This window comes from Nycticebus coucang, chromosome 18 (assembly GCF_027406575.1).
Source record: "Nycticebus coucang isolate mNycCou1 chromosome 18, mNycCou1.pri, whole genome shotgun sequence".
Classification (NCBI taxonomy): Eukaryota; Metazoa; Chordata; class Mammalia; order Primates; family Lorisidae; genus Nycticebus; species Nycticebus coucang.
In genome coordinates this window covers 29,137,278-29,162,295 of record NC_069797.1, presented here as the reverse complement: position 1 = coordinate 29,162,295, position 25,018 = coordinate 29,137,278, and the positions used below count along the sequence as shown (strand labels likewise).

General features: G+C 48.2%; 2 protein-coding genes and 1 pseudogene across 4 annotated transcripts in view; 1 reads left to right on the top strand and 2 right to left on the bottom strand.

The window, feature by feature from the left end:
• The first annotated feature begins 52 nt into the window (after positions 1-52).
• On the top strand, positions 53-1,126 carry LOC128571067 (coiled-coil-helix-coiled-coil-helix domain-containing protein 2-like; annotated as a pseudogene).
• A 1,007-nt stretch (positions 1,127-2,133) lies between these two features.
• RILP (Rab interacting lysosomal protein) lies at positions 2,134-6,280 on the bottom strand. Of its 2 annotated transcripts, none has more exons than XM_053568667.1 (8): positions 5,799-6,280; positions 5,633-5,726; positions 5,434-5,540; positions 5,099-5,344; positions 4,671-4,816; positions 4,191-4,313; positions 3,061-3,144; positions 2,134-2,794 (listed from the first exon to the last, which is right to left on the bottom strand). In XM_053568667.1, the coding sequence occupies exons 1-8, from the start codon at positions 6,024-6,026 to the stop codon at positions 2,587-2,589; spliced, it is 1,236 nt and encodes a 411-aa protein (XP_053424642.1). In that variant the 5' UTR covers positions 6,027-6,280; the 3' UTR covers positions 2,134-2,586. The 2 variants fall into 2 exon arrangements, with proteins under 2 accessions (XP_053424642.1, XP_053424643.1); XM_053568668.1 differs by having other exon boundaries at positions 4,671-4,813.
• A 275-nt stretch (positions 6,281-6,555) lies between these two features.
• PRPF8 (pre-mRNA processing factor 8) overlaps positions 6,556-25,018 on the bottom strand; it is a 49,625-nt gene continuing 31,162 nt past the window's right edge. For both annotated transcript variants that reach the window (XM_053568659.1, XM_053568658.1), the window contains exons 25-43: positions 20,730-20,977; positions 20,256-20,435; positions 19,794-19,929; positions 19,517-19,686; positions 19,232-19,361; positions 18,964-19,110; positions 18,619-18,779; positions 18,129-18,320; positions 17,640-17,877; positions 17,393-17,521; positions 15,695-15,808; positions 15,438-15,611; positions 14,723-14,916; positions 13,160-13,399; positions 12,921-13,062; positions 7,653-7,793; positions 7,394-7,533; positions 7,087-7,289; positions 6,556-6,909 (exon numbers count right to left, since the gene is read on the bottom strand). In XM_053568659.1, the coding sequence (XP_053424634.1) occupies positions 6,755-6,909; positions 7,087-7,289; positions 7,394-7,533; positions 7,653-7,793; positions 12,921-13,062; positions 13,160-13,399; positions 14,723-14,916; positions 15,438-15,611; positions 15,695-15,808; positions 17,393-17,521; positions 17,640-17,877; positions 18,129-18,320; positions 18,619-18,779; positions 18,964-19,110; positions 19,232-19,361; positions 19,517-19,686; positions 19,794-19,929; positions 20,256-20,435; positions 20,730-20,977 (3,234 nt within the window). In that variant the 3' untranslated portion in view covers positions 6,556-6,754. The remainder of the gene's footprint in view (positions 6,910-7,086; positions 7,290-7,393; positions 7,534-7,652; positions 7,794-12,920; positions 13,063-13,159; positions 13,400-14,722; positions 14,917-15,437; positions 15,612-15,694; positions 15,809-17,392; positions 17,522-17,639; positions 17,878-18,128; positions 18,321-18,618; positions 18,780-18,963; positions 19,111-19,231; positions 19,362-19,516; positions 19,687-19,793; positions 19,930-20,255; positions 20,436-20,729; positions 20,978-25,018) is intronic.

Here is a 25,018-nt window from a genome sequence, read left to right as displayed (position 1 = left end):
ACTTCCTCCCAAGGCTTTTCCTGAGGAAACCAGGCTGGAGGGGCCGGCCTCCATGAGGCACCTCCCTGAGAGAGTGGGCGGGTACTGGGAAGACAAACTTTCAAAAAATGAAAGAGGGGGCACGGCCCCTGTGGCACCAGCCACATACACCTGAGCTGGCGGGTTCAAATCCAGCCCGGCCCCCCAAAAAACAATGCCGGATGCAACCAAAACATAGCCGGGCATTGTGGCGGGTGCCTGTAGTCCCAGCTACTACCCAGGAGAATCGCTTGAGCCCAGGAGTTGGAGGTTGCTATGAGCTGTGATGCCACGGCATTCTACCCAGGGCGACAACTTAAGGCTCTGTCTCAAAAAGAAAAAAAGAAAAAAAAAGAAAGAGGGACCAGGCGGGGTGGCTCAAGCCTGTAATCCTAGCACTCTGGGAGGCTGAGGCGGGTGGATTGCTTGAGCTCATGGGTTTGAGACCAGCCTGAGCAAAAAGCGAGACCCCATCTCTACTAAAAATAGAAAAACTGAGGCAAGAGGATTGCTTGAGCCCAAGAGTTGGAGGTTGCTGTGAGCTATGATGCCATGGCACTGTACTCAGAATGACAAGTTGAGATTGTCTCAAAAAAAAAAAAAAAAGAAAAGAAAGAAAGAGGGCAGATTTTCTCAGTTCTAGGCACTAATCCCCTGTGCACTTGCAATGCTGTGTGGTAAGTGGCAGCTGCACCTCCTGAATGATCCCTCCGGCCGGCCAGGCACCTTAGATGAAAACTGCTCCCAGGCCAGCACCAGCAGCAGCTCCGCCATCTGCAGCTGGCTCACCTGCTGCATGTACCCTGACAGACAGGTCTGATGGCACCGATGGCAACCATTGCTGCTGGCATGGCTGTGGGCTCTGCAGTTGGGCACACTCCAGGTCATGCCATCACTGGGGGCTTCAGTGGAGGATGTAATGCCGAGCCCTTAAACCCTGACATTACTTACCGGGGGCCTCTCAGAAGCCAGCTGGCACAGTAGTAACAGGTTGGCCCTTCAATGACATGAAATCATTTTTGGAATTTGCCCAGAACCAGACTGAAATAAAGTTGAGGCATTCAATGAGGTGCTGAAACAGTTCAAACTTGCAAATGGGTTATCCTAATCAAGAAGTTCAAATTGAAGAAAAGGAAAATTGCCTCTCTCTCCCTCTCTCTCTCTCTTTTTTTTTTTTTTTTGTAGAGATGGAGTCTCGCTCCTTTCTTTTTCTTTTTCTTCTTTTTTTTTTCCCCAGGAGTTTTTTTTTTTTTTTTTTTTTTTGCAGTTTATGGCCGGTCCTGGGTTTGAACCCACCACTTCTGGTATATGGGGCTGGCGCCCTACTCCTTTGAGTCACAGGCGCCACCCATGGGGTCTCGCTCTTGCTGAGGCTGGTCTCCAAGTCCTAAACTAAAGGGATTATTGCCTCAGCTTCCCAGAGTGCTAGGATTATAAGCGTGAGCCAGTGCAACTGGCCAAAAATTGCTTCTCAAGACGAAGTTAATTTAGCATGAAAATGTAATTGATAATAAAAGTTTAAAGGGTAATACCATCAGTTAAACACCTCTCCCTTATTAAGAGCTTCCTTTCTTCAGAATTGCAGTGGAAGAGTGTGTTCTTAGTATGTAAAAGTTCATTGAGATGGTAAGGGATTGAAAACAAATGTCGGTGTGGCCTCTTTAAACCAGCTGCTGATATTATTTACAAGGTAATTAGAACAAAGTGATTTTCTTCCCCCTCCCCTGCATAAAAAAAAAAAAAGGAAAGGAATGTGTATGAAGGGCTGAGTGGGGGCTTAAATGGCTGGTCTTATTCTAGAGAGGGCCAGAGGACACTGCAGGTCCCAAGACATTGGGGACAAGTGAAGGGGTGGGGTGAGGGTAGGTGCCAGGCTTTCCATCAGGCCACATTTCCAAGTGCCGCTGGAGTTGGGGGAAGCCTCCACCCAGTGAATGAGCAAGGAGACCCTGTGCGGAACCCTCAGCCTTCCTTTGCTCCCAGCAGACCTAGGGGCTGGGGGCAGACCCCTGAAAGACAGACACGGAACCATTTCTGGGCATTATGGGCAGTTGCTTTATTAAATTAGCTCGGGCCATCTGCACAAATCCCTGGGATGAGAAGCTGGAACTCAAGAGAGCATACACTTTTATTTTTATTTATTTATTTATTTTGAGACAGAGTCTCAAGCTGTCATTCTGGGTAGAGTGCCATGGCATCACAGCTCACAGCAACCAGCACATCTTGGGCTTAAGCAATTTTCTTGCCTCTGCCTCCCAAGTAGCTGGGACTACAGGTGCCCACCACAACACCTGGCTATATTTTGGATGTAGTTGTCATTGTTGTTTGGCAGGCCTGGGCTGGATTCAAACCCTCCAGCTCCAATGTATGTGGCTGGCACCCTAGCTACTTGAACTACAGGCACTGAGCAGAGAGCATACACTTTTATATCTGGCCCCAGAGGCCTGGTGCACTCCCTATCAAGCCCAGATATGGGCCAAGATCAGGAAGAACCCTAGAGAGAGCTGTGATGGAGGGAGACCTGTCCCCATCTGAGATCACATATCCACCCACGCCCAGACCTCAAAGTCAAGCCTCTGGGCCACCTAAGGCCCCCAGACAAAGATGTTTACTGGGAGCACAGCAGGGGCATTCGGGGTTGGGGGTGGTAGGGCTGCCGACAGGATCCAAGTGAGGTTGCAGGGAGGCCTCCTCTTTTCCCCCTAGCTTGTTGGGAGTGCCGCTTCTGGTCTCAGCGTCAGGGGCCTCTTTTTCACCCTGATACCACAGGCCAAAGCTGGGAGAGAGCCAAAATACACTCTGAGCTGGAAAGCCAGAGAGGTCAGGGACATGGGCTGAGGGCAAGGGACAGAGAGGGAAGGGAGGGTAACATGCGGAAACCAGGAGGGCAAGGGCCAGGGCCAGAGAAGCAGGAGGGGAGGGTGAGCTTAGCGCCCAAGGCAGCAGGGTAACAGGTAGTGGAGAGAAAGGGGACACTAGGAAGAATCAAGTAGGGTCCTTTCTCCACCCCCAAATCTTGCCCTTTCCGTTCCCTCAACATACAAACTCTGTATTCTGGACTCAGGGGGTGGGGAGTGGTCTCCTTTATCACTGGAGAGCAGGAGCCATGAGCTGTCCTCATCATCACTGAGACACAAGAGAGAGATTTGAGGGCATTTATCAAGGCCTTGAGGGATGACAGGAGTCCAGATTGTACTGGGCCTTCTGCCAGACCCCCAGAGGCAGCAGGGGGAAGACAGAGTGGTCGCAGGCCCCACAAGGCTGGAAGAGAAGGAGACACTGAAGAGATTCGGGACATTTTTTTTTTTGAGACGGAGTCTCACTTTGTTGCCCTCAGTAGAGTGCCAAGGTGTCATAGCTCACAGCAACCTCAAACTCTTGGGCTCAAGTGATTCTCTTGCCTCAGCCTCCTGAGTAGCTGGGACTGCAGGCACCCGTGACAACGCCTGGCTATTTTGAAAGATGAGGTCTTGCTCTGGCTCAAGCTGGTCTTGAACCTGTGAGCTCAGGCAATCCACCTGCCTTGGCCCCCCAGAGTGCTAGGATTACAGGCATGAGCCACCACACCTGGCCAGATGTAGGACATCTTGAGGCTTTTATTTTATAACTTGACAGCCAACAGGCCCCTGATACTGCTGCAGCAATAGTTTCACTATTCCAATAACACACAGACCCAGCCAAGGCAGGATAAGAATAAAGAATGTGAGGCTCAGCGCCTGCAGCTCAAGCCGCTAAGATGCCAGCCACATACACCTGAGCTTGTGAGTTCAAATCCAGCCCGGGTCTGCCAAACAACAATGACAACTACACTAAAAAATAGCCAGGCGTTGTGGCGGGTGCCTGTAGTTCCAGCTACTTGGGAGGCTGAGGCAAGAGAATCCCAGGAGTTGGAGGTTGCTGTGAGCTGTGATGCCATGACACTCTACCCTGGGCAACAGCTTGAGGCTTGAGGCTCTGTCTCAAAAAAAAAAAAAAGAATAAAGAATGTGGAGAAGGAGCATTAGCAGATTTCTTCAGCAGATGTACAGCAGGCAGAGCAGGTGGAGCAGTGGAATCCTGAGGGAAGAGTGGCAGGCTGGACACAGGCCTCAGGGGGTGACCAGGCTGGGTCATCAGGCTCAGCAGAATGGGGGAAGATTCATTCAAGTGGGCATGCCAGCAGGGACATATACCTGCTCTCTGCTTCCTCTGGTGTCCCTAACATCTTGGCTTTGATCTTCTTTCGTTGCTTCCTGACAGCCACCTTCATGGCTTCCAGCAAAAGCCCAGGAACCCGGTGGTCTGTGAGCAGCTCCCTACAGAAGTGGGTGAGCGGAGGGGCAGGAAGAAAGTGGAGATGCTAACAGTAGGTATCACCCCAAGTACTGTTCCCCCTTGAAACATCTGAAATGCTCTGCCTTACTGACACCCTTAAACTAACTTAGTTTAGGTGACACTCCTCCCAGGAAATCCTTGCTGCTGCTGTGACCCTCTCTCCTGTTTGGATGAAGCTCCAGGAGGGCAGGGGCTGTGTAATTCATGTCCTTCCAGGGCCCAGTGCAGGCCCTGGCAAACATCACAGTGGATATGTCAGTGAACCAAAGAATGAGGTGGGGTGATCTGAGGCTCAGGAACAGATGTGAGGGGGGCTCCCTCAGTCCCGCCGCCCTCACCGCTGGAAGTAGGCCAACTCCTCCTTGAGCAGGAACACGTTGGCTTTGAGCTCATTCCGCTCCCGAAGGATCTGCTCAAGCTCCTCCCAACTGAAGCTGCACTGTCCTGCCTCCAGTGGGCGCCCTGGCTGCAGCGTGGCCGCCTGCTGCGGGATAAGCCTGGTCAGAGGGTCCCTGCCCCAGAGTCATCACCAAGGGGACGACTAGGGGAAGTGACTGACAGGGAGACTTGAGGGACACAGGTGCTACAATAGATGACAGAGCAATGCTCCAGCTAAGAATGGGGACCCAGGCCGGTTGGGGGACGCAAACTAGTGAGCCACTTCCAGCTTCCTGGCCGATCCCCTATGCAGCATGGCAAACCTTGCCCGAGGGCCCCTAAAGTCCCAGATTACTGGGATGAGTCTCTCCCCTTGTCCAGCACTCACCGGGTCCTCAGGGGTCCCCGGGGTCGCTGTGCCAACGGCCGCTCGTTCGGGATCCTGCCTCTGCTGGCACCCGGGGGGCTCGCCCTGGTCTCCCGCCCGCTCTCTAGTCGGGTCAAGAGCACCTTCTTGGGTAGGCTCACGCTCCCTCTCGCGGTCCTTCGCCGCACGCAGCTGAGTCTGCACTGCGGCCAGTTTGCGCCGCAACTCTGCATTCACCAGCAGGAGGCGCTGCAGCTGCTCCTGCAACTGGGGGCGGAGCTACGAGGTGGGGCCGTGTGGGCGGGGCGCCGAGGGCCCAACGGAGCCCCGCCCCGCGCCCGCCTCCCCGCCCTCACCGCTTCGGTCTCTTGGCTGCGTTGAAGCAGGTCCCGGTTGTGTGCTCGGAGTTCGTCTCGCTGTCTGTCGGTCACTTCCTTGAGCTGCCGCAGCAGTGCGCTCTCCTCTGAGGAAGGGGCGTTTTAAGTGGCGGCTTGCGGAAGGGAGGCCTCGAGCTGGCCCTCAGCCGCCCTCGCCCTGGCCGGGGCCTGCACTCACCCTGTTGCCCAGCGTGCAACTCCCTGCGGAGGTTCTCGTTCTCCTGGCGCAGCCGCCGCAGCTCCAGTTCTGCCTGCTGCGCGGACACCTGCAGCTGGGGGGAGCCGATTTTAAGATTCGGCTCGGCCGGCCCCGCGGGTGCCGAGGGGAGGGGGCAGCGACTCACCCAGTCCGGGGCGGGGCCCACCACAGCCTTTTCCAGGAGCTCTAGGGTCCGAACCACCAGCGGCACCAGTCCGGCCGCCGCCTCCGCCCCGAAACGGCGGGCTAACTCTTGCAGCTCAGTGCCCAGGGCCCCCGCTAGGTGGTACACGAGCTCCGCAGGCGTCCCCGACCCCGCGGCCACTCGAGGCTCCCAGCCGTATGCTCCAGGCGCCGCCCTCCTGGGCTCCATATCCCCAGCAAAGGCCTAGGGCTATAACCCCCCACACCCCCGCTCCACAGCTGGAACAGGAAAAAGTCAAACAGTTCCGGTGCAGGAGTAGGACAGTAGGGCGGGGTAGAAGCGACAAGGGGTGAGGGAGGAGCAATTAAGGGAAAAGATGTGGTGGGCAAGGGAAATAGCGCCCTAGGCTCTTTGGGACCTGTCCTGTTCAATCCCAAGGTCACAGGAATCAGGACGGTCAGCTTCCAGCCAGTCACCCAAGAGACTCAGGACTGTAACTGGTCACTTTAGTCAAGCCCGCCCGACTTAGTGCCCAATCTAGACTCCACCCCTGTGTTTACAGTCATGAGACAAATTTGGCAGCCCAACACTCCAGGCAAGAGGTGATAGGTAGGCACCCAGTCACTGGCCTCTGCCTGGCCAGGGGCTGCTAAACTATCCACCCATGTGCTTGTTTCCTTGACTGGGAGTGAAACAGAAAGCTTTCCTGCCAGACCTACACCCAGAATTGAAGCTCCCGAAAAAACAGCTCCCAAACTGTTTATACAAAATTTATTATATTTTGTTCACAATTACAGGTCACAAGGTCAAAACCACAGTAAAACACAGGAAAAGGGGCCAAGCTGCTGAATGTCACCAGTTTGTCCCACAGCTGACCCCTTTGTCTCCAGATTGGGAGCTAAGAGGCTCCAGTCCAGCCTTTGGGGAATCTGAAGCAGGAAGAGGTGAGGGAACAACTAGGCATATAGGTCTTCACGGTCCGCAGAGTAGACTTCACCCTCCTGCAGGAGAGCAAAGTTGAGGAAGTGGGAGGGTCTGTGCACCTCGTGGTAGAACTCTTTGGGGTTTGCCAGCTGTAGCTCATATTTCATGTTAGGATCATGCCGAACACCTTAGGGTAGGAGATAACAACCAAATGTTAACAAGGGTCCACTTGCCTCATGCAGCCTGGACTATCTCCAAGCCAGAGTCAGGCCCCAAGAGCTAAGAGTGATGGCCTAACATTATCCCCAACACCAATCCCACTTTTCTGTGCTCCTCCACTTATAAATACATACAGCCCACCTACCCATAAAGTTGTAGTTCCATGAGGACTGGGCAGGGACCATAAAGAAGCCAAGAAAGCGGTCTGACAGCAACATCTGGACTCTTTCATAGTGTGAGGGTAGGTAACCCTTAGGGTTGTTGCCCTTGTCGGTATTCTGTCGGCCCCATTCATAGCCACTAGGGGTCAGCTTGTAGGCTGTCAGTGTGCAGGAGCCTGGTGTGAAGCTGGGGGAGAGATAAGGTCAGAGTAAGAGCTCAGGCCACCATTCTGGGTCTTGGCCTGCAATTCCTCCCGCATCATACTTCCTCCCAAGTGAACACAAGCCCACCTGCAGGTGATGATAATGGTCTTCTCGCCATCCCAAGATGGGTTGTCAGCCATGATTTTGGCATGAGTGGTGACATCCTGGGGTGATAACTGGGGGGACTCATTGGGCTGAGTGTGGATCCAACCCAAGGGCTCCATCTCCTATAGGCAAAGAGTAGTAGAAAGCTGTTCAGAATACCATCTGCAGACAGCAATTCTACCAATAAGACAGCAGGAAGTCCTGTTCTCCCACACTCCTAAGCTCTGTCACCACCACTTACCTTGAGGTACTCATGTTGGGGCAGCTGGCCAGGCAGGTGCACAGTCTGATGAGTGCCCCACTGTGGTACCATCACAATGCAGCGGATCTCCTTCACCTGGGGGTTATCCGGTGGGCTCACCCCATATAGGTATCCTGCAATCTGGAGACAAAGTGGTCAGGAACTAAAACTATTCTTAGTACATATGGGCTGTCAGCCCTGTATTTCCTTCCTTCCCCCAAGAACAAGGACAGAGTTTCTCAAAATGTGATCAGAATCACCTGAGGTGCTTGTTTAAAATGCTGAATATAGGGGCGGCGCCTGTGGCTCAAGGAGTAGGGCGCCGGTCCCCTATGCCAGAGGTGGCGGGTTCAAACCCAGCCCTGGCCAAAAAAAAAAAATGCTGAATATGGCCCTTGTCCCAGACTTAACCACATCATAATCTGAGTGGGGTCCAGGAATCTGCACTGCTCACAAACTTACTAGTTGATTATTCAATATAATACCCAATGACAAATGGGTATACAAGCAAAAGCATACAGCTCACTGAATTTTCACTAAACATATCAATAAAACCAGCACTGTATTATTTATTTATTTAGAGACAGAGTGATGATAGAGTACTATGGAATCATTATAGCTCACAACAACATCAAACTCTTGGGCTCAAGCAATCCACCTGCCTCGGCCTCTCCGAGTGCTAGGATTATAGGCGTGAGCCATCCCACCTGGCCTGATAGTTTATTTCTCTTTTTAGAGATGGGGTCTTCGCGCCTGACTAAAAAGACAGACCCTGTCTCTACTACACAATAGAAAAACTGAGGCAAGAGGATCACTTGAGCCCAAGATTTGGAGGTTGCTGTGAGCTATGACGACACAGCACTCTACCCAGGGTGTCAGATTGAGACTCTGTCTCAAGAAAAAACAAAAAAGAGAGAGATGGGGTCTTGCTGTCACTCAGGCTGCAGTACAGTGGCCCAATCATAGCTTACTGTAGCCTTGATCTCCTGGGGTTTAAGTGATCCTCTTGCCTCAGTCTCCCAAATAGTTGGACTACGGGAACACACCTTCACACCCAGCAATTTATTTATTAAAGAGATAGGCGGTGTCTCACTATGTTGCCCAGTCTGGTCTCAAACTCCTGGTCTCCCACCTTGGTATCCCAAAGTGCTGGGATTATAGGTGTGAGCCACTGTGCATAGCCTACTAGGTGGTACTTTATAATCAATTATTTATTTATTTATTTAATTTTTTTTTTGTAGAGACAGAGTCTTACTTTATGGCCCTCGGTAGAGTGCTGTGGCCTCACACAGCTCACAGCAACCTCCAACTCCTGGGTTCAGGCGATTCTCTTGCCTCAGCCTCCCGAGCAGCTGGGACTACAGGCGCCCGCCACAACACCCGGCTATTTTTTTGTTGCAGTTCGGCCCGGGCCGGGTTTGAACCCATCACCCTCAGTATATGGGGCTGGGGCCTTACCAACTGAGCCACAGGCACCGCCTAATCAATTAATTATTTATTTAGAGGCAGCTGTTGCCCTGGATTGAGTGCCATAGCACCACAGTTCACAGCAACCTCAAATTCTTGGGCTTAAGTGATTCTCTTGCCTCAGCCTCCTGAGTAGCGGGGACTACAGGCAGTTGCCACAATGCCCAGCTGTTTTTGTTGTTGTTGTAGTTTTGTTTCAGCTGGCCCAGGCCAGGTTCAAAACTGCCAGCCTCAGTGTATGTGGCTGGTGCCCTACCCACTGAGCTATGGGCACTGTTGGTATTTTAAATTTTAAATTGCCATCAACAAAGTAAGAGGACCTGTTTCTTAAAAACCCACACATGGGCGGTGCCTGTGGCTCAAAGGAGTAGGGCACTGGCCCCATATACTGAGGGTGGCGGGCTCAAACTCAGCCCCAGCCAAACCTGCAAAACAAAAGAATTAACCCACACGGGATGGCTCAGCGCCAATAGCAGAGTGGTTATGGTGCCAGCCACATGCATGGAGGCTGGTAGGTTCAAACCCAGCCCAGCCTGCAACAAAAAAATATCTAGGCATTATGGCAGGCACCTAAGTAGTCCCAGCTACTTGGGAGGCTGAGGCAAGAGAATCACCTAAGCCCATGAGTTTGAGGTTGCTGTGAGCTGTGACGCCATAGCACTCTACTGAGGGCGACATAATGAGATTCTGTCTTCCAAAAACAAAGAAACAATAAAAAACAAACAAACAAACAAAAAAACTGGGTGGCGCCTGTGGCTCAGTGAGTAGGGCGCCAGCCCCATTATACCGAGGGTGGCGGGTTGGAACCCACCCCAGCAAAACCACAACAAAAAAATAGCTGGGTGTTGTGGCAGGCGCCTGTAGTCCCAGCTACTTGGGAGGCTGAGGGAAGCAAATCGCCTAAGCCCAAGAGTTGGAGGTTGCTGTGAACTGTGACGCCACAGCACTTTACTGAGGGCGACAGGGTAAAACTCTCTTAAAAAAAAGAAAAAGCTCATACAGGATATTAACAGTCTTCAAAGTTGTCAACCTGACAGCCACAAAATGGTGTTTTATAAAATATGAATATCTCTGGTAAAGTTGAGCATATTTTCAAATTTTAATTTGCCATCTGCAATTCTTTTTCTTAACTACCTTTTCATATCTTTGCTCATTTTCTACAGTTGATTCTTTTTTTTTCTTTCTAGTCAAGTGAGCAGTGGGAGTGGAAGAGCAAAAGCACATTGATTCTTACAGTCTTAAGCTGTCACCCTGGGTAGAGAGCTGTGGCGTCATAGCTCACAGCAACCTCCAACTCAGGCTCAAGCTATCCTCTTGCCTCGGTTATTCTATTTTTAGTAGAGACAGGGATCTCAATTTTTGCTCAGGATTCGTCATGAACTGGTGAGCTCAAGCTATCCACCCGCCTTAGCCTCCCAGAATGCTAGCAGGTGTGAGCCACAGTGCCTGGCTTGGTTGATTGGTTTTGGTCTTACGAAGGCTATCCCAAAACTAAAATCATAAATATTATCTTTTAATACTTGCAGAGGTATCCAATCCATGACTGACATGCAGATTATGTTAGGACGTTTTTGCTTATCTGTGGTTGCGGCTGTTATGAAAATTATGGATAAACCTTTTTTTAAGTTTTGCTCATAAGCTTTTGTTAGTGTTTGTGTATTTAACGTGTGACCCAAGACAATTCTTCTTCCAGTGTGGTGCAAAGAAGCCAAAAAATTGGACAACGCTATATTTTATAGATTTTCACTCTACTTAGATTTTATGTAAGTGATGTGAGGCAAGAATCTAGCCTTTTCCCAACTGTTTCAATATCATAAGACATCTTTAATCCACAAACTTGATATACATTTATTATACACACACAATTCTATTTCTGACTACATGCTATTCTCTTTTTTTTTTTTTGATTGTAGTTATCGTTGTTTGGCAGGCCCAGGCTGGATTCAAACCCACCAGCTTTGGTGTATGTGGCTGGAGTCCTAGCCACTGAGCTATGGGTGCCAAGCCATTATTTATTTATTTTTCCTGTGAGACCAAGTCACAGGCTGTTGCCCTGGGTAGAGGACTGTGGTGTCACAGCTTACAGCAACCTCAAACTCTTGGGCTCAAGTGATCCTCTTCTCTTGGTTTTTCTATTTATTTATTTATTTTTATGTAGAGACAGAGTCTCACTTTATGGCCCTAGGTAGAGTGCCATGGCATTACACAGCTCACAGCAACCTCCAACTCCTGGGCTTAAGCGATTCTCTTGCCTCAGCCTCCCAAGTAGCTGTGACTACAGGCACCCGCCACAACACCCGGCTATTTTTTTGTTGCAGTTTGGCCGGGGCCGGGTTTGAACCCGCCACCCTTGGTATATGGGGCCGGCACCTTACCGACTGAGCCACAGGTGCCGCCCTATTTATTTTTCTTTTTTATTAAATCATAGCTGTGTACATTGATATGATCATGGGGCATCATTCACTAGCTTCATAGACCGTTTACCAAGTTTCACATATACCCTTGTAAGATGCACCAGTTTTTTTATTTTTAGTAGAGATGAGGTCTTGCTTTTTCTCAGGCTGGTTTTGAACTTGTAAGCTCAAGCAATCCATCCACCTTGGCCTCTCAGAGTGCTAGGATTACAGGTGTGAGCCACCATACCCAGCCATATAATTTTCTTCTAATAACTTTTAGGCCATTATTACATTTACTATACTTTTCTTTAGAGATACAGTCTCACTATGTTGCCCTCCGTAGAGTGCCATAGCCTCATAGCTCACAGCAATCTCAAACTTTTGAGTTTAAGAGATTCTCTTGCCTCAGCCTCCCAAGTAGCTGGAACTACATAGGCGCCTGCCACAATGCCCAGCTATTTTGTTTTGTTATTGTTGTTTAGCAGTCCCTGATCGGGTTCAAACCCACGAGCCCCAGTGCATGTGGCTGGCACCCTAACCACTGAGCCATGGGCACCAAACTTTTTTTTTGAGACAGAGTCTCACTTTGTTGCCCTCGGTAGAGGGCCATAGCATCATAGCTCACAGCAACCTCAAACTCTTGGGCTCAAGTGATCCTCTTGCCTCAGCCTCCCTATTAGATAGGACTACAAGCACCTGCCACAGTGCCTGGCTATTTTTTTAGAGACATGGTCTCACTCTTGCTCAGGCTGGCCTTAAACTCATGAGCTCAAGCTATCCAACTGCCTTAGCCTCCCAGAGTGCTAGGATTACAGGCATGAGCCACCATGCCCTGCCGTACTACACTGTCTTAATTGCCACCCTTTTTTTTTTTCCTGCAGTTTTTTGGCCTGGGCTGGGTTTGAACCCACTGGCGCCCTACTCCATTAAGCTATAGGTGCCACCCAATTGCCACAGTCTTATAATATGTTTTGATATATCCTGGCAGCCAAAAATCCTCCTCTTTTGGGTATCTTTGTATAGTTATTTGTCCATGAATCTTAAAACTAGCCTTTTTTTGAAACAGAGTCTTACTCTGCTGCTCTGGGTAGAGTGTCCTGGCATTATTACGGCTAATAGCAACCTCAAACTCCTGGGCTTAGGCAATCCTCTTGCCTCAGTCTCCCAAGGAGCTGAACTATTGGCACCAACCATGACACCCAGATATTTTTTCTATTTTTAGTAGAGACGGGGTTCTCACTCTTGCTCAGGCTGGTCTCGAACTCCTCCCAGTGTGTTAGGATTATGGGTATGACCCACTGTTTCCAGCCAAAACTAGCATCTCAAGTTCTGGAAAATCTCAGGTGAATTTTAGACATATAATATGCTAGGCACATGCTGTGGCCTAGTTGAACACACTACTCACTTGGGCCCGAAGGTCAGATATGCAGATGAACTTCTTAAGCACATTCTTGGGAAGGATATAGGTGTAACCAGTCTCCTTGATGTCATCAGATGAAACATAGATGTGATTGGTCCTCAAATGCAGATTGGCAGCAGAGATGGCCCTACAAATAAGCCAGGGATATCAGCTTCTCTCATCCCAACCACCTTAGGTAATGCCAGCAAGCCTTCCTTCCCCTACCTTCTTGCCCTTTACAGTACCTGACCCTCCATTCAGTCTTTGATGAGAAAGTCTGGGTCTCATAATTGCTGGTGGTAGAGGTAATGATCTCGTCACCATGCTTGTTGACAGTTCGAGTCTGTGTTGCAGTCAGTTGTGATTGTTCCTTGGTCTGCTTCTCAATCTCAGCTATCTGCTGCCGTTGCTGTGATGGTGCTGAGATCTCCATACCCAGGATGATGTCTCGAATTTCTGATTGTGTCAGTGATGCCACATTCACACTGTGGAGACAGTGTGGTTACACCACAAGGATCCCACCCCTTTGGTCACTTCTGCTTGAATGTCAAGGGTGTAATTTGGTAGGAAAGTGCAGCTTATGTTCTTGTCCCAGACAATCTTCAAGTGACACTTCTTTTTTTTTTTTTTAATAAATTTATTATTTATTTATTTATTTATTTTTTGAGACAGAGCCTCAAGCTGTCACCCTGGGTAGAGTGCTGTGGCATCACAGCTCACAGCAACTTCCAACTCCTGGGCTCAAGCGATTCTCCTGCTTCTGCCTCCCAAGTAGCTGGATTACAGGCATCTGCCACAACGCCTGGCTATTTTTTGGTTGCAGCCATCATTGTTGTTCGGCGGGCCCAGGCTGGACTTGAACCCGCCAGCTCAGGTGTACGTGGCTGGCGCCTTAGCTGCTTGAGCCACAGGCGCCAAGCCCAAGTGACACTTGTAAAAGTGTCAGATGCACCAATACTTCTGAGATTCATCAGATCCCAAGTAGCATGGCACTATGCATGTGTACCTTCCAGCTATTCAGCATCCACAGCTCCCACTCTTTAACACAAAATGCCCCACCACAGGACAATTCTCAGAAATGGAAAACACCAAAAACCCTAGTATATTGTGCTTATCAGAGGTCTCATAGTCAGTGATCATAGGGGGTATTTGGTAATCAATGGACATTTTTGTTTTGGTTTTTCTTGAAATAGAACCTTACTCCATTGCCCCAGGCTAGAGTGCTGTAGTGTCACAGCTCACAGCAACCTCAAACTCCTGGGCTCAAGGATCCTCTTGCCTTGGCCTCCCAAGTAGCTGAGACTATAGGTGCTCACCCTAACACCCAGCTAGTTTTTTCTATAGGTTTCACTCTTGCTCAAGCTGGTCTTGAACTCCTGATTTTAAGCAATCCACCAGCTTTGGCCTCCCAGAGTTGACAGGATTACAGGCGTGAGCCACTGGGCATAGCCAATCTATGGACATTTTTGGTTGCCACAAAGACAGGTAGGGAGGGAAGGGGAGGGGAGGAAGGTGTGAAGAGTGCCATCAGCACTATTACTTGAAGTCTAGGATGTTAAAATTTCCTATAATATATGGGGCAGTAAAGAAATGCCCTGCTCAAAATGGTAACAGTGCCTCCACTGAGAAACAATGGTCAAAAGTCAGACTCGGGCCCTAAAACACCTATCAATACCTAATCACTCTTCTAAGATAATTTCTTGAGAAATTTTTGAGTCTAAATGTTTCAAAACCCCAGAAACCATTTACTGAGCCACCCACCTAACCCTTGTCAGACCTCCCATCTGTCTCCCCACCAGCCTGCTCACTTGTTTTTCTTGCCATAGTCGGCCAAGATGAGATCCTTGAGCTGCACCTCCACCTTGATCCACTCCTCATCAGTCAGAGTGGGCCAGATGTGATGTGGTTCTGTGATAGTAGTCTTATCTGGCTTCAGGATCACCTTCGCCCGGTCATTGTTTACATGCAGGGCACGAAGAATCAAGATAAGACGGGAGAAAGCCTGTAAAGAGTTTGGAAGAGTTGGGGGAAGTCAGCTGTTAAAGGCTCTCCCCATTTTTTGTTATCCTATCCTTTCAGGAAACCCAAGAATGGATTTCTTTTTTAAGGCAGAGTCCCACTCTATAGCCCTGGATACAGAGCCCTGGCATCATAGCGCAAACTCCCAAGCTCCAGAGATCCTTCTGCCTTAGCCTCCCGAGCATCTGGGACTACAGGCACCCACAATGCCCAGCTTCAAGAATGGATTTCAAATTCTAAGATCCCAATCCCCCATAAACCAGCAAAGTTCCTACCCCTTCCATTAGTTGAAAATGTAAAAATGGCCCCATTAAGTTAGAAAACCTAAGAACAGAATCTTCTTCTTCTTCTTCTTTTTTTTTTTTTTGCAGTTTTTGGCCCGGGCTGGGTTTGAACCCGCCACCTCTCCTCTGGTATATGGGGCCAGCGCCCTACCTCTTGAGCCATAGGCGCCACCCAGAACAGGACCTTCTTTTCCCTCTCTCTACCTGATTGGCTTCATACCGTATAAGATGAAATAGTCTTGAGCCAGTCATCATAGAGGTTGAAGAGAACCATCTGGGGCTCAGTGGCTTTAAGGATTAGATCCCCAAATTTTTCCACCTTTAGACAAGCCTGGAAAGGGAGCTGAAGCTCTGATCCTTTGATTACAATATTGGGGAAGTCCAGCAAATGCACCTAAGTCAAGATCAAGTCCAAGATTAGAAACAGAGCCTACAGATCTCAGGCCTCCTTTCTTCTACCCTGCCCACTTCCCTTACCTCCAATGGATCCAGCATGCCCTTCCTGGTAACAATGATCTGTTTGGGCTGCTCCTCCACAGGCAGAGATCGGATCAGGGCAGCCACCTCCTCAGCTGTCTTCCACTTAGCCAACTAAAAAGCAAGAGAGAAGAAAATGGAAATTGAGTCACTACTCTCTCAGATCATCTAGAACAGAAGATGCTAGTTTTAAAATAATTAATATGTTTCTATTGAACACTGGTATTTAATGTTAGGTACTTAGAAGGCAGAAAGTGTCAGATAGTCTTTCCAAAATATTTTTTCAACCTATACAAGATAATGCCACAAGGCAGTTTATGATCACGTGCTAAACCATTTACTATATTCTAAGAGTTCAAGAACAAAAGAAATTAAAACTAAAAGGATCATAAAATACTGCACAAAGAAATAGATCTTAAGCCAGGCATGGTAGCTCATGCCTGTAATCCCAGAACTTGGGAGGCCAAGGCAGGTGGATTGCTTGAGCTCACAGGTTCAAGACCAGCCTGAGCCAGAGCGAGACCCTGTCTCTAAAAATAGCCTGGTATTGTAGTGGGTGTCTATAGCCTCAGCTACTTGGAAGTCTGAGGCAAGAGGATGATTTGAATCCAAGAGTTTGAGGTTGCTGTGAGCTAAGATGCCACAACACTTAAAAAAGAAAAAAAAAAAAGATGCCACAACACTCTACCAAGGGTGAGCAAGTAAGACTCTGTCTCAAAAAAAAAAAAAACCAGAAAGAAAGAAATAAGTCTTAAGGGATAAACTGTGATTAAAGGAAAGTTTGTTCTAGAAAGAAAGAAAACAATGAGCAAAGCCATAAAGATGAAGATGAATATCAGGGTTTTGGGATACCAGGATCCTAGACCATTTGCAAGAGAAAACATGCTATAAAGAAGAGACTGTGGCTGGACAAGTACAGTCTAGTCAAATATAAAGTATGTACAAAGCTGGGGGCACCTGTGGCTCAAGGAGTAGGGTGCTGGTCCCATATGCCGGAGATGGTGGGTTCAAACCCAGCCCCGGCCAAAGAAAAATCACAAAAAAAAAAAAAAAGAAATTATTAAAAGTATGCACAGAACCAACAAAGAGGTTAATTCAGTGAGAAAGGTGCTCCTAAAGATTTTGAGTAGAAAGATTTGGTGAAAGTGATACTTTAAAACATGTTTATTCCCTTTAAAAGATAACTTTTGGTAGCCCTGTTCAAGATTAGTTAAAGATGGTAGATTCAGGAAGCAGAGGGACCATCTGGAAGGTAATGAAGCATCTCACACACACACACTCTGGGACCTCCTATAGGAGAATATTTCCCAAATTCAGGGGTAAGTTCAAATGAGATGCTCTGTCTTTTTTTTTTTTTTAAAGAGACAGTCTTATTTTGTCACCCTCGGTAGAGTGTCGTGGCATCACAGCTCACAGCAACCTCCAGCTCTTGGGCTTAGGTGATTCTCTTGCCTCAGCCTCCCAAGTAGCTGGGACTACAGGTGCCCACCACAACACCCGGTTATTTTTTTGTTGCAGTTTGGTCGGGGCCAGGTTTGAACCCTCAGGTATATGGGACTGGCGCCCTATTCACTGAGCCACGGGCACCACTCGCTCTCAGTCTTTCAACAAGAGAACAGCAGATTCTCTCTCGTCTCCCCCCTTTTAAAGAATAAGGCAGCAAGGTTCTGTGGCCTCTCCATCCTTTAACCTGCTCACCTGTCCCAAACGCTTTTGTCCAGCCCACACAGATGTGTGGATTATCTTGAGGAACAGCTGCCCTGTTCGTGGGTTGAAGATGAAGATGGCCCCGTTGATGGGCTTGGTTGTCAAGTTTCCTTCAAAGGTCTAAAGAATGATTACATTAGTTAGTGATGCCTAGACACAACCACCCTGCCTTCATCCCATTATGTGTACACATTTTGTCCTATTTCCCTACGCTAGGCATACTGCTTTTAACACTCACCTTGTGGATAGTCACTCTGTAGACATTAGTGTCATCCACAAACCAGATAATCTGGTTGGAGAAGAGCTCACCATAGTTCTGAGAGGAGAGATAAGGCTCAGTGGGCTCCGATGAATAGAGCTGCAGCCCCTTGCGGATCCGTTCACGTAACACATACAAGGCAGGGTTTGCCTTCATGATCTTGGCCATGGCCTGCTGTATAAGAGGCTTGCTGCCCGGGAACCAGTTTCCATAGGCACTGTGAGGGTAGAGGGGTCAAGAAAAGTTAAGTGCAGGCTAATAGCCCCAGGAATAAGGCAAATTGCACTCTATGGAGGAAGAAAGACTGTTGGCTAGGTTAACAATAGTTTGTTTATGGACATACAGGCTGGGAGAAAGTCAGGGAGGAGGAAAGCACCAAACCTCACCCTACCTAAGCAGACTAAAAAAGCACGACTACATTAAAGTATGGAGTTAATGGAAAATACACATTTCTGAGCCCCAACTCACCTGTGCAAGTTATAGGCCAGGTCAATGGCTATGAGTACACCTGTGGGTGAGGGGTAGATACTCATATTGTCTGTGGTGTAGTCCAGGAACTTGGCCCGGGCATAACGCTCAATGTCGTGGGAATCATAGTCTCCCCAACGCAACTGGATGTCAATCCAATACTTCTGAGTGGTAGTGCTGTCCATCACATCCCTGAGGGTGGAGAACTGTCAGGCTTGCAGGAAACTGTGGGCATAACTAATGTCTCCAGAACCACAAGACTTCCCAATCACTCATCTAAGCCCCCAAACCACCCTTCCACTGCTTGTTCCAGATCAGCAAAACCTCCTGATAGCAGACCTGACTAAGAGCACTGATAGGCTCCAGAGGTAGCCTTGGCACAAAGTTTGAAGGAAAAGCATCCAGGGTCAATTCCTAAAGCAGTACTGCTAGAGAAACAGCAAAACTAAGATTGTTCCTGGATGCCAAGGCTAGGTCATAAGCCACTTACTTGGAGTCGGCCAGCAACGAGGGGCGTGAGACATTCCATTTATAGGAGGCAAAGAGCAGTATATCTGCACAGGAAGAGTTCATCTTATAGGATTTTCGGGGATGGATTGTTTCCTTTTGTACTGTCTCAATTTCCAATGCATCCAGTTCCTGGTCAAACACCTGAAGGCAAAGGTAAAGACATTATGATTGTTATGGAAGCCCAGTTAGAAGGAAGGTTTGTACAATTTAAGATAATGAGGCAATAGGAGTCTCAACCTCAGCGCTTCCAGGAGGGATTTACTCATATACAGAACAGTAAGTTGACCTGTTTTTATGGTATCCTCTCCTGTCAATTCTAGCTTACCTGACACAAGTCCATAACGATACTCTCATGGATCTTCTGCCACAAGTGAGCTCGGAAGATCTGGATGAGAGAGATCTTCAGCGTGGGGATCTTGCCATGCATGAAGATACCTGTCAGGTCCAGCTGCACCTGAAAGCCTACGTATACCTGTCAGGAAAAAAGAATGAGACATTAGAGATCAAGAGAATTTGATACTCAGGACATAATTAAGGTAGGAGAAATACTTGTTTTTAGCTTCCCATCTCCCATGTCTACCAGTCATACTCACATTGGCCCGATTGATGGTTGGGGACCACCAAAGTGTGAATCTACGATTAGGAATCTGGTTCAAGCCTGATCGCTGAGCATTTGTTAGTTTCTTCCACTTCATAGACTCCTCAAAGCCACTGGCCTTCTCCCTGAGGAAAAGAATAACCAGGTGAGGAGATGTCCTGCCATCTCCCAGTACACTGCTAACCTCCTGGGAGTGGCTGCCTGGGAAACACCATAGGTGACCACAAAGGCACACAACTTCCAAAGTTTGTGATAGGTCCCTGTGAAAGAGCATCCTCACCAGAAAAGCCCCTCCCAAGTAGGGAAGTAAGTGCCCTTGAAGAGTGTGTGTTCCAGAATGCCTTCCACACCACCCAAGGCCTGGATCATGTCTGTTCGGTAGTTGTTCAGGTTCCAGAGCTTCCCATCATGCCGCTGGTGTGTCCACCAGAAGGGGTTCTGCTTCAAAACCTAGATGGCAAGGCAGGCACAGTCAAGCTTCTAGGCACCTACTGTTTCAGGTTTCTAGGGTTCTCCTGATTCAGGGAAAATCTCTCCACTATCCCTGCTCCACGTACCTGGTACTGCTTAAAGTCAGTTCGGACACGCCAGCCCTTATCATAAGCCAATGTATGCCGGTCCTTCTGGAAAAGGGTATTGATTCGAGGAATGCCACGATCCCATGAATCTTCTAGATCTTCTAAAGTCAGCCGTCTACCAAAGAATAAGAGACTGAAGTCAAAACATTTTCTCACATGAAGACCTCATCATTCCTTCCTGCCAAGGATAATTAGGGTCAGGAGTAGAATCTGCCATCACACATCCATAAAATATGTCATGCTCAGCTCCTTTTTTTTTTTTTTTTTTGCAGTTTTTGGCCAGGGCTGGGTTTGAACCTGCCACATCCAGCAGATGGAGCTGGTGCCTTACTCCTTTGAGCCACAGGCGCTGCCCATGCTCAGCTCTTGAACTCTAGACATGACTCAAAGTTTCCCACCTTCTCCCTGCCCCAGGTTTGGTGTGCCCTCCTAGATGCCCACCTGTTCTGGGCAATGGCCTCCTGTCTCTTGAGCGCATACTCAGCCCACACCCGCTGAGAGTCAATGAATTCACTCTCCCATGGCTGTATGTAGCGGTATAAGTTGGGAATCAGTTGGTCTTCCTCATGGCTCATTCCTGAACGAAAGTGTGTGATACCTACATCTGTCTGCTTGGACCACCTGTTTTGGGTACAACCAAGATTAGAGAAAATAATAATGCTTAAAAGTAAAAAAATACCCTCTTTCCTCAGGGTCTAAGCAAGAAAATCTAGTATGATTTTCTTTTCTTTTTTTTTGAAGCAGTCTCAAGCTGTCGCCCTGGGTAGAGTACCGTGACGTCACAGCTCACAGCAACCTCAAACTCTTGGGCTCAAGTGATTCTCTTCCCTCGCCCTCCCAAGTAGCTGGGACTACAGGCGCCTGCCACAACACTCAGCTAATGAAGATCCAGTATGATTTTCAACCAAGCCCTACCTGAGGTCAGATTGGGGGATAAGCACATGGCCCATTGAGAGCATGCCGAGTCCCCCCAACTCTTTAGGGGTGTAGAACACAACAGGGGGAAAGCGACTTGGCATTTTGGAGTTGAGTCCAATCTTGATACGTGTCTGGATCTTGTTCTCACACTTTACCAGCAAGTCCAATAGTTCCTGGGTGTTTACTACAGCCTCCCGAAAGTATGTCATCAGGCCAATGAGAGCAGTATTCCACTTATTTACAATCTAAAGATGGGGAGAAAAAAGTAAATTACAGATGAATTGTGGAGAAGTGGAGGCGGGTACTATTTAATACAGTTAGTTATATCTCTAATAAGAAGGAAGTGAGCTCAACATTAGTCATTGGGGAAATATACATCAAAACTACAATAAGTGCAAATAAAAGGAACAATTTTTAAGTAAAAAAAAAAAAAAACTACAATAAGATACCACTTCATACTCACTAGAAAGAACACAATCAAAAGACAAAGGACAAGTGTTAGTAGAGATGTGGAAAAAATGGAATCCTCACATATTGCTGGTATGTAAGGAAATATAAAATGGAGCACTTTGGCACTTTGGAAAATAGTGTGGCAGGCTGGGAATGTTGGCTCACACCTATAATCCTAGCATCGTGGGAGGCCAAAGTGGGTGGATTGCCTGAGCTCACAGGTTCCAGACCATCCTGAGCCAGAGTGAGACTCCGCCTCTAAAAACAGCCATACATTGTGGCGGGCGCCTATAGTCCCAGCTACTCGGGAGACTGAGGCAAGACAATTGCTTGAGCCCAAGAGTTAGAGGTTGCAGTGAGCTATGACGCCAAGGCACTCTACCAGGAGTGACAAAGTGAGACTGTCTCCAAAAAAAAAAAAGTGTAGTAGTTCCTTAAAAAGTTGAATATAAAAAAGATTCTACTGGCTCGGTGCCTGTAGCTCAATGGTTACAGTGCCAGCCACATATACTGGGGCTGGCGGGTGTGAGCCCGGCCTGGGCCTGCTAAACAACATGACAATTGCAACAAAAAAATAGCTGGGCATTGGGCTATAGTCCAAGCTACTTGGGAGGCTGAGGCAAGAGGATTGCTTGAGCCTTAGAGTTTGAGTTTGCTGTGAGCTATGATGCCACAGCACTCTACCGAGGGTGACATAGTGAGCCTCTATCTCTAAATAAATAAATAAAAAAGATTCCACCTTAGATATATACTCATAAGAAATGAAAGCAATAGTTGTCCGCACAAAAATGTATATGAAAATGTTGGGCCAGCACAATGCTCACCCCTGTAATTCTAGCACTCCAGGAGACCAAGACGGGTGATAGCTTGAGCTCACAAGTTTGAGACCAGCCTGAGCAAAAGTGAGACCCTGTCTCTACCAAAAATAGAAAAACTGAGGCAAGAGGATTGCTCGAGCCCAAGACTTGGAGATGGCTATGAGCTATAATGCCATGGCACTCCATCCAGGGTGAGAGCTTGAGACTGTCTCAAAAAAAAAAAAATTTAATAGCAACATTAATTTCTTTCTTTCTTTTTAGAGACAGAGTCTTACTTTATCACCCTCGGTAGAGTGCCATGGCATCACAGCTCACAGTAACCTCCTGGGCTTAGGCGATTCTCTTGCCTCATCCTCCCGAGTAGCTGGGACTAGAGGCACCCGCCACAACGCCTATTTTTTTGTTGTAGTTTGTCCGGGGCCAGGTTTGAACCACCACCCTTGGTATATGGGGCAGGTGCCCTACGCACTGAACTACAGGCGCGGCCCAATTTATTTATTTCTTAAGACAGAGAGTATGTTGCCCAGACTAGAGTGCCATGGCCCTAGCCTAGCTCACAGCAACTTCAAACTCTTGGATTCAAGCAATCATCCTGCCTCAGCCTCCCAAGTGGCTGTGACAATAGGCACCTACAGTGCCCAGCTAATTCTTCTGCTTTTAGTAGAGATGTGGTTTTTTGGGGGAAGGGCGGGGGGGAACAGTCTCATTATGTCGCCATTGGTAGAGTGCTATAGCATCACAGCTCACAGCAACCTCAAACTCTTGGGCTTAAGAGATTCTCTTGCCTCAGCCTCCCAGGTAGCAGGGACAACAGGCGCTGCCAGAACACTTGGCTATTTTTTGTTGCAGTTGTCACTGTTATTTAGCAGGTCCAGGCTGGGTTTGAACCCACCAGCCTTGGTGTATGTGGCTGGCACCATAACCACTGTGCTATGGGCACCAAACCGAGATGTGGTCTTGATCTGGCTCAGGCTTGTCTTTAACTCCTAAGCTCAAGCAATCCACTCGCCTTGGTCTCCAAGAGTGCTACAATCACAGGTGTGAGACACCATGCCTGGCCCATAGCAGGTAGGGGGAAGGAGAAAAAAATCAAATGTCCATCAACTTACAGATGGATAAACAAAATGTGTAATTTTTATACAATGGAGAGTTAATTCATGTAAAGAACTGAATTACTTTTGCCTTTAAAAAGGACTGGCCAAGTGCGGTGGTTCACACCTATAATCCCAGCACTATGGGAGGCCAAGATGGGAGGATCACTTGAGCCCAAGAGTTCATGACCAGCCCAAGCAAGAGTGAGACCCCAATTCTACAAAAAAAAAAAGAAAACTTAGCCAAGTGCAGTGGCACATGCCTGTAAGTCCCAGCTACTCAGGAGGCAGAGGTAGAATTGCTTGAGCCTAGGTGTTTGGGGCTGCATCACTGCACTTTAACTCAGGTGACAGAGTGAGACTGTGTCTCAAAAAAGCTGGGAATGGTGACTCACACCTGTAATCCTAGCACTTTGGGAGGCTGAGGCAGGCGGACTGCTTGAGCTCAGGAGTTCAAGACCAGCCTGAGCAAGAGCAAGACCACATCTCTAAAAAAACTGCTGGGCATTATGGCAGGCACCTGTAACCCCAGCTACTCGGGAGGCTGAGGCAAGAGAAATGCTTGAGTCTAAGAGTTTGAGGTTGTTGTGAGCTATGATGCCAGAGTACTCAACACCAGTGTGACTGAGAGACACTGCCTCCAAAATAAGAAAGAAAAAAATAAGGCGGGGCCAGGTAGGGTGACTCAGACCTATAATAGTAGCACTCTGGGAAATCATAGTGGGAGGATCGCTTGAGCTCAGGAGTTCAAGACCAGCCTGAGTAAGCGGGATACACAATGTCTACTAAAAACAGAGAACCTAGCTGGTGTTGTGGTGGGTGCCCGTAGTCCCAGTTACTCAGAAGACTGAGGCAGGAGTATTACTTTAGCCCAGGAGTTAGAGGTTGCTGTTAACTAGGCTAATACCATGGCACTTTAGCCTGGGACAACAGCGTGAGATTCTATTTTCAAAAAAAAAGGAGCAGCCAGACATAAAAAGTCATACATTGACCATAATAGGCAAATCCATACAAACAGAAGGCAGTTGCTGAGCTAGACAGGAGGAAAGGATAAGGAATCAGAGAATGCTAGAGAGAATTTCTTTTTTTTTTTTTTTTTTTGTAGAGACAGAGTCTCACTTTATCCCTCAGTAGAGCGCCGTGGCCTCACACAGCTCACAGCAACCTCTAACTCTTGGGCTTACGCGATTCTCTTGCCTCAGCCTCCCGAGTAGCTGGGACTACAGGCGCCCGCCACAACGCCCGGCTATTTTTTTGTTGCCATTTGGCCGGGGCTGGGTCCGAACCCGCCACCCTCGGCATATGGGGCCGGCGCCCTACTCACTGAGCCACAGGCACCGCCCCGAGAATGCTAAAGAGAATTTCTTTTGGGGATGATGAAAATGTTCTAGAATTCAATACTTAGGGTCATGTGATTTACAGATATACTGAAATCCATTTCATTATACAGTTTAAAAGTATGAAATTTATGATATGTGAAATACACCTCAGCAAAATGAGCTGAGGCAACAGACACACTGTTATAATAAGACCAGATACAATGAGTAATGTCAGAGTGTTTGGGGAGGGAGGGAAGGATCAGAAAATCATCAAAAATAGGGAAATAACAACTAATGGGTAGCTGGTGAGGGGTGGCTCACAGCCAATAATGTCAACACTCTGGGAGACTGAGGTGTGAGGATCACTCAAGGCCAGGAGTTCAATACCAACCTGGGCAACATAGTGAGACCTCATCTCTAGAAAAAACAAAACAATTAGCCAAGTGCAGTGGTGTGCACCTGTGTGTGCACATACACAAAGCTGGCAGGTTCAAAGCCAGCCTGGGCCTGCAACAACTACAACTACAACCAAAAAACAAAAAAATACCCAGGCATTGTGGCAGGCACCTGTTGTCTCAGCTACTTGGGAGGCTGAGGAAAGAATCGCT

What these genes read in the sequence shown, in the direction of transcription:
- RILP (XM_053568667.1), bottom strand. Translation starts at nt 6,026, where the DNA reads ATGGAGCCCAGGAGGGCGGCGCCTGGAGCATACGGCTGGGAGCCTCGA. An exon ending in GTTGCACGCTGGGCAACAGG is followed by an intron (nt 5,541 to 5,632) that starts GTGAGTGCAGGC and finishes CCCCTTCCTCAG; the next exon opens with AGGAGAGCGCACTGCTGCGG. An exon ending in CCAGAGGAAGCAGAGAGCAG is followed by an intron (nt 3,145 to 4,190) that starts GTATATGTCCCT and finishes CTTGTGTCTCAG; the next exon opens with TGATGATGAGGACAGCTCAT.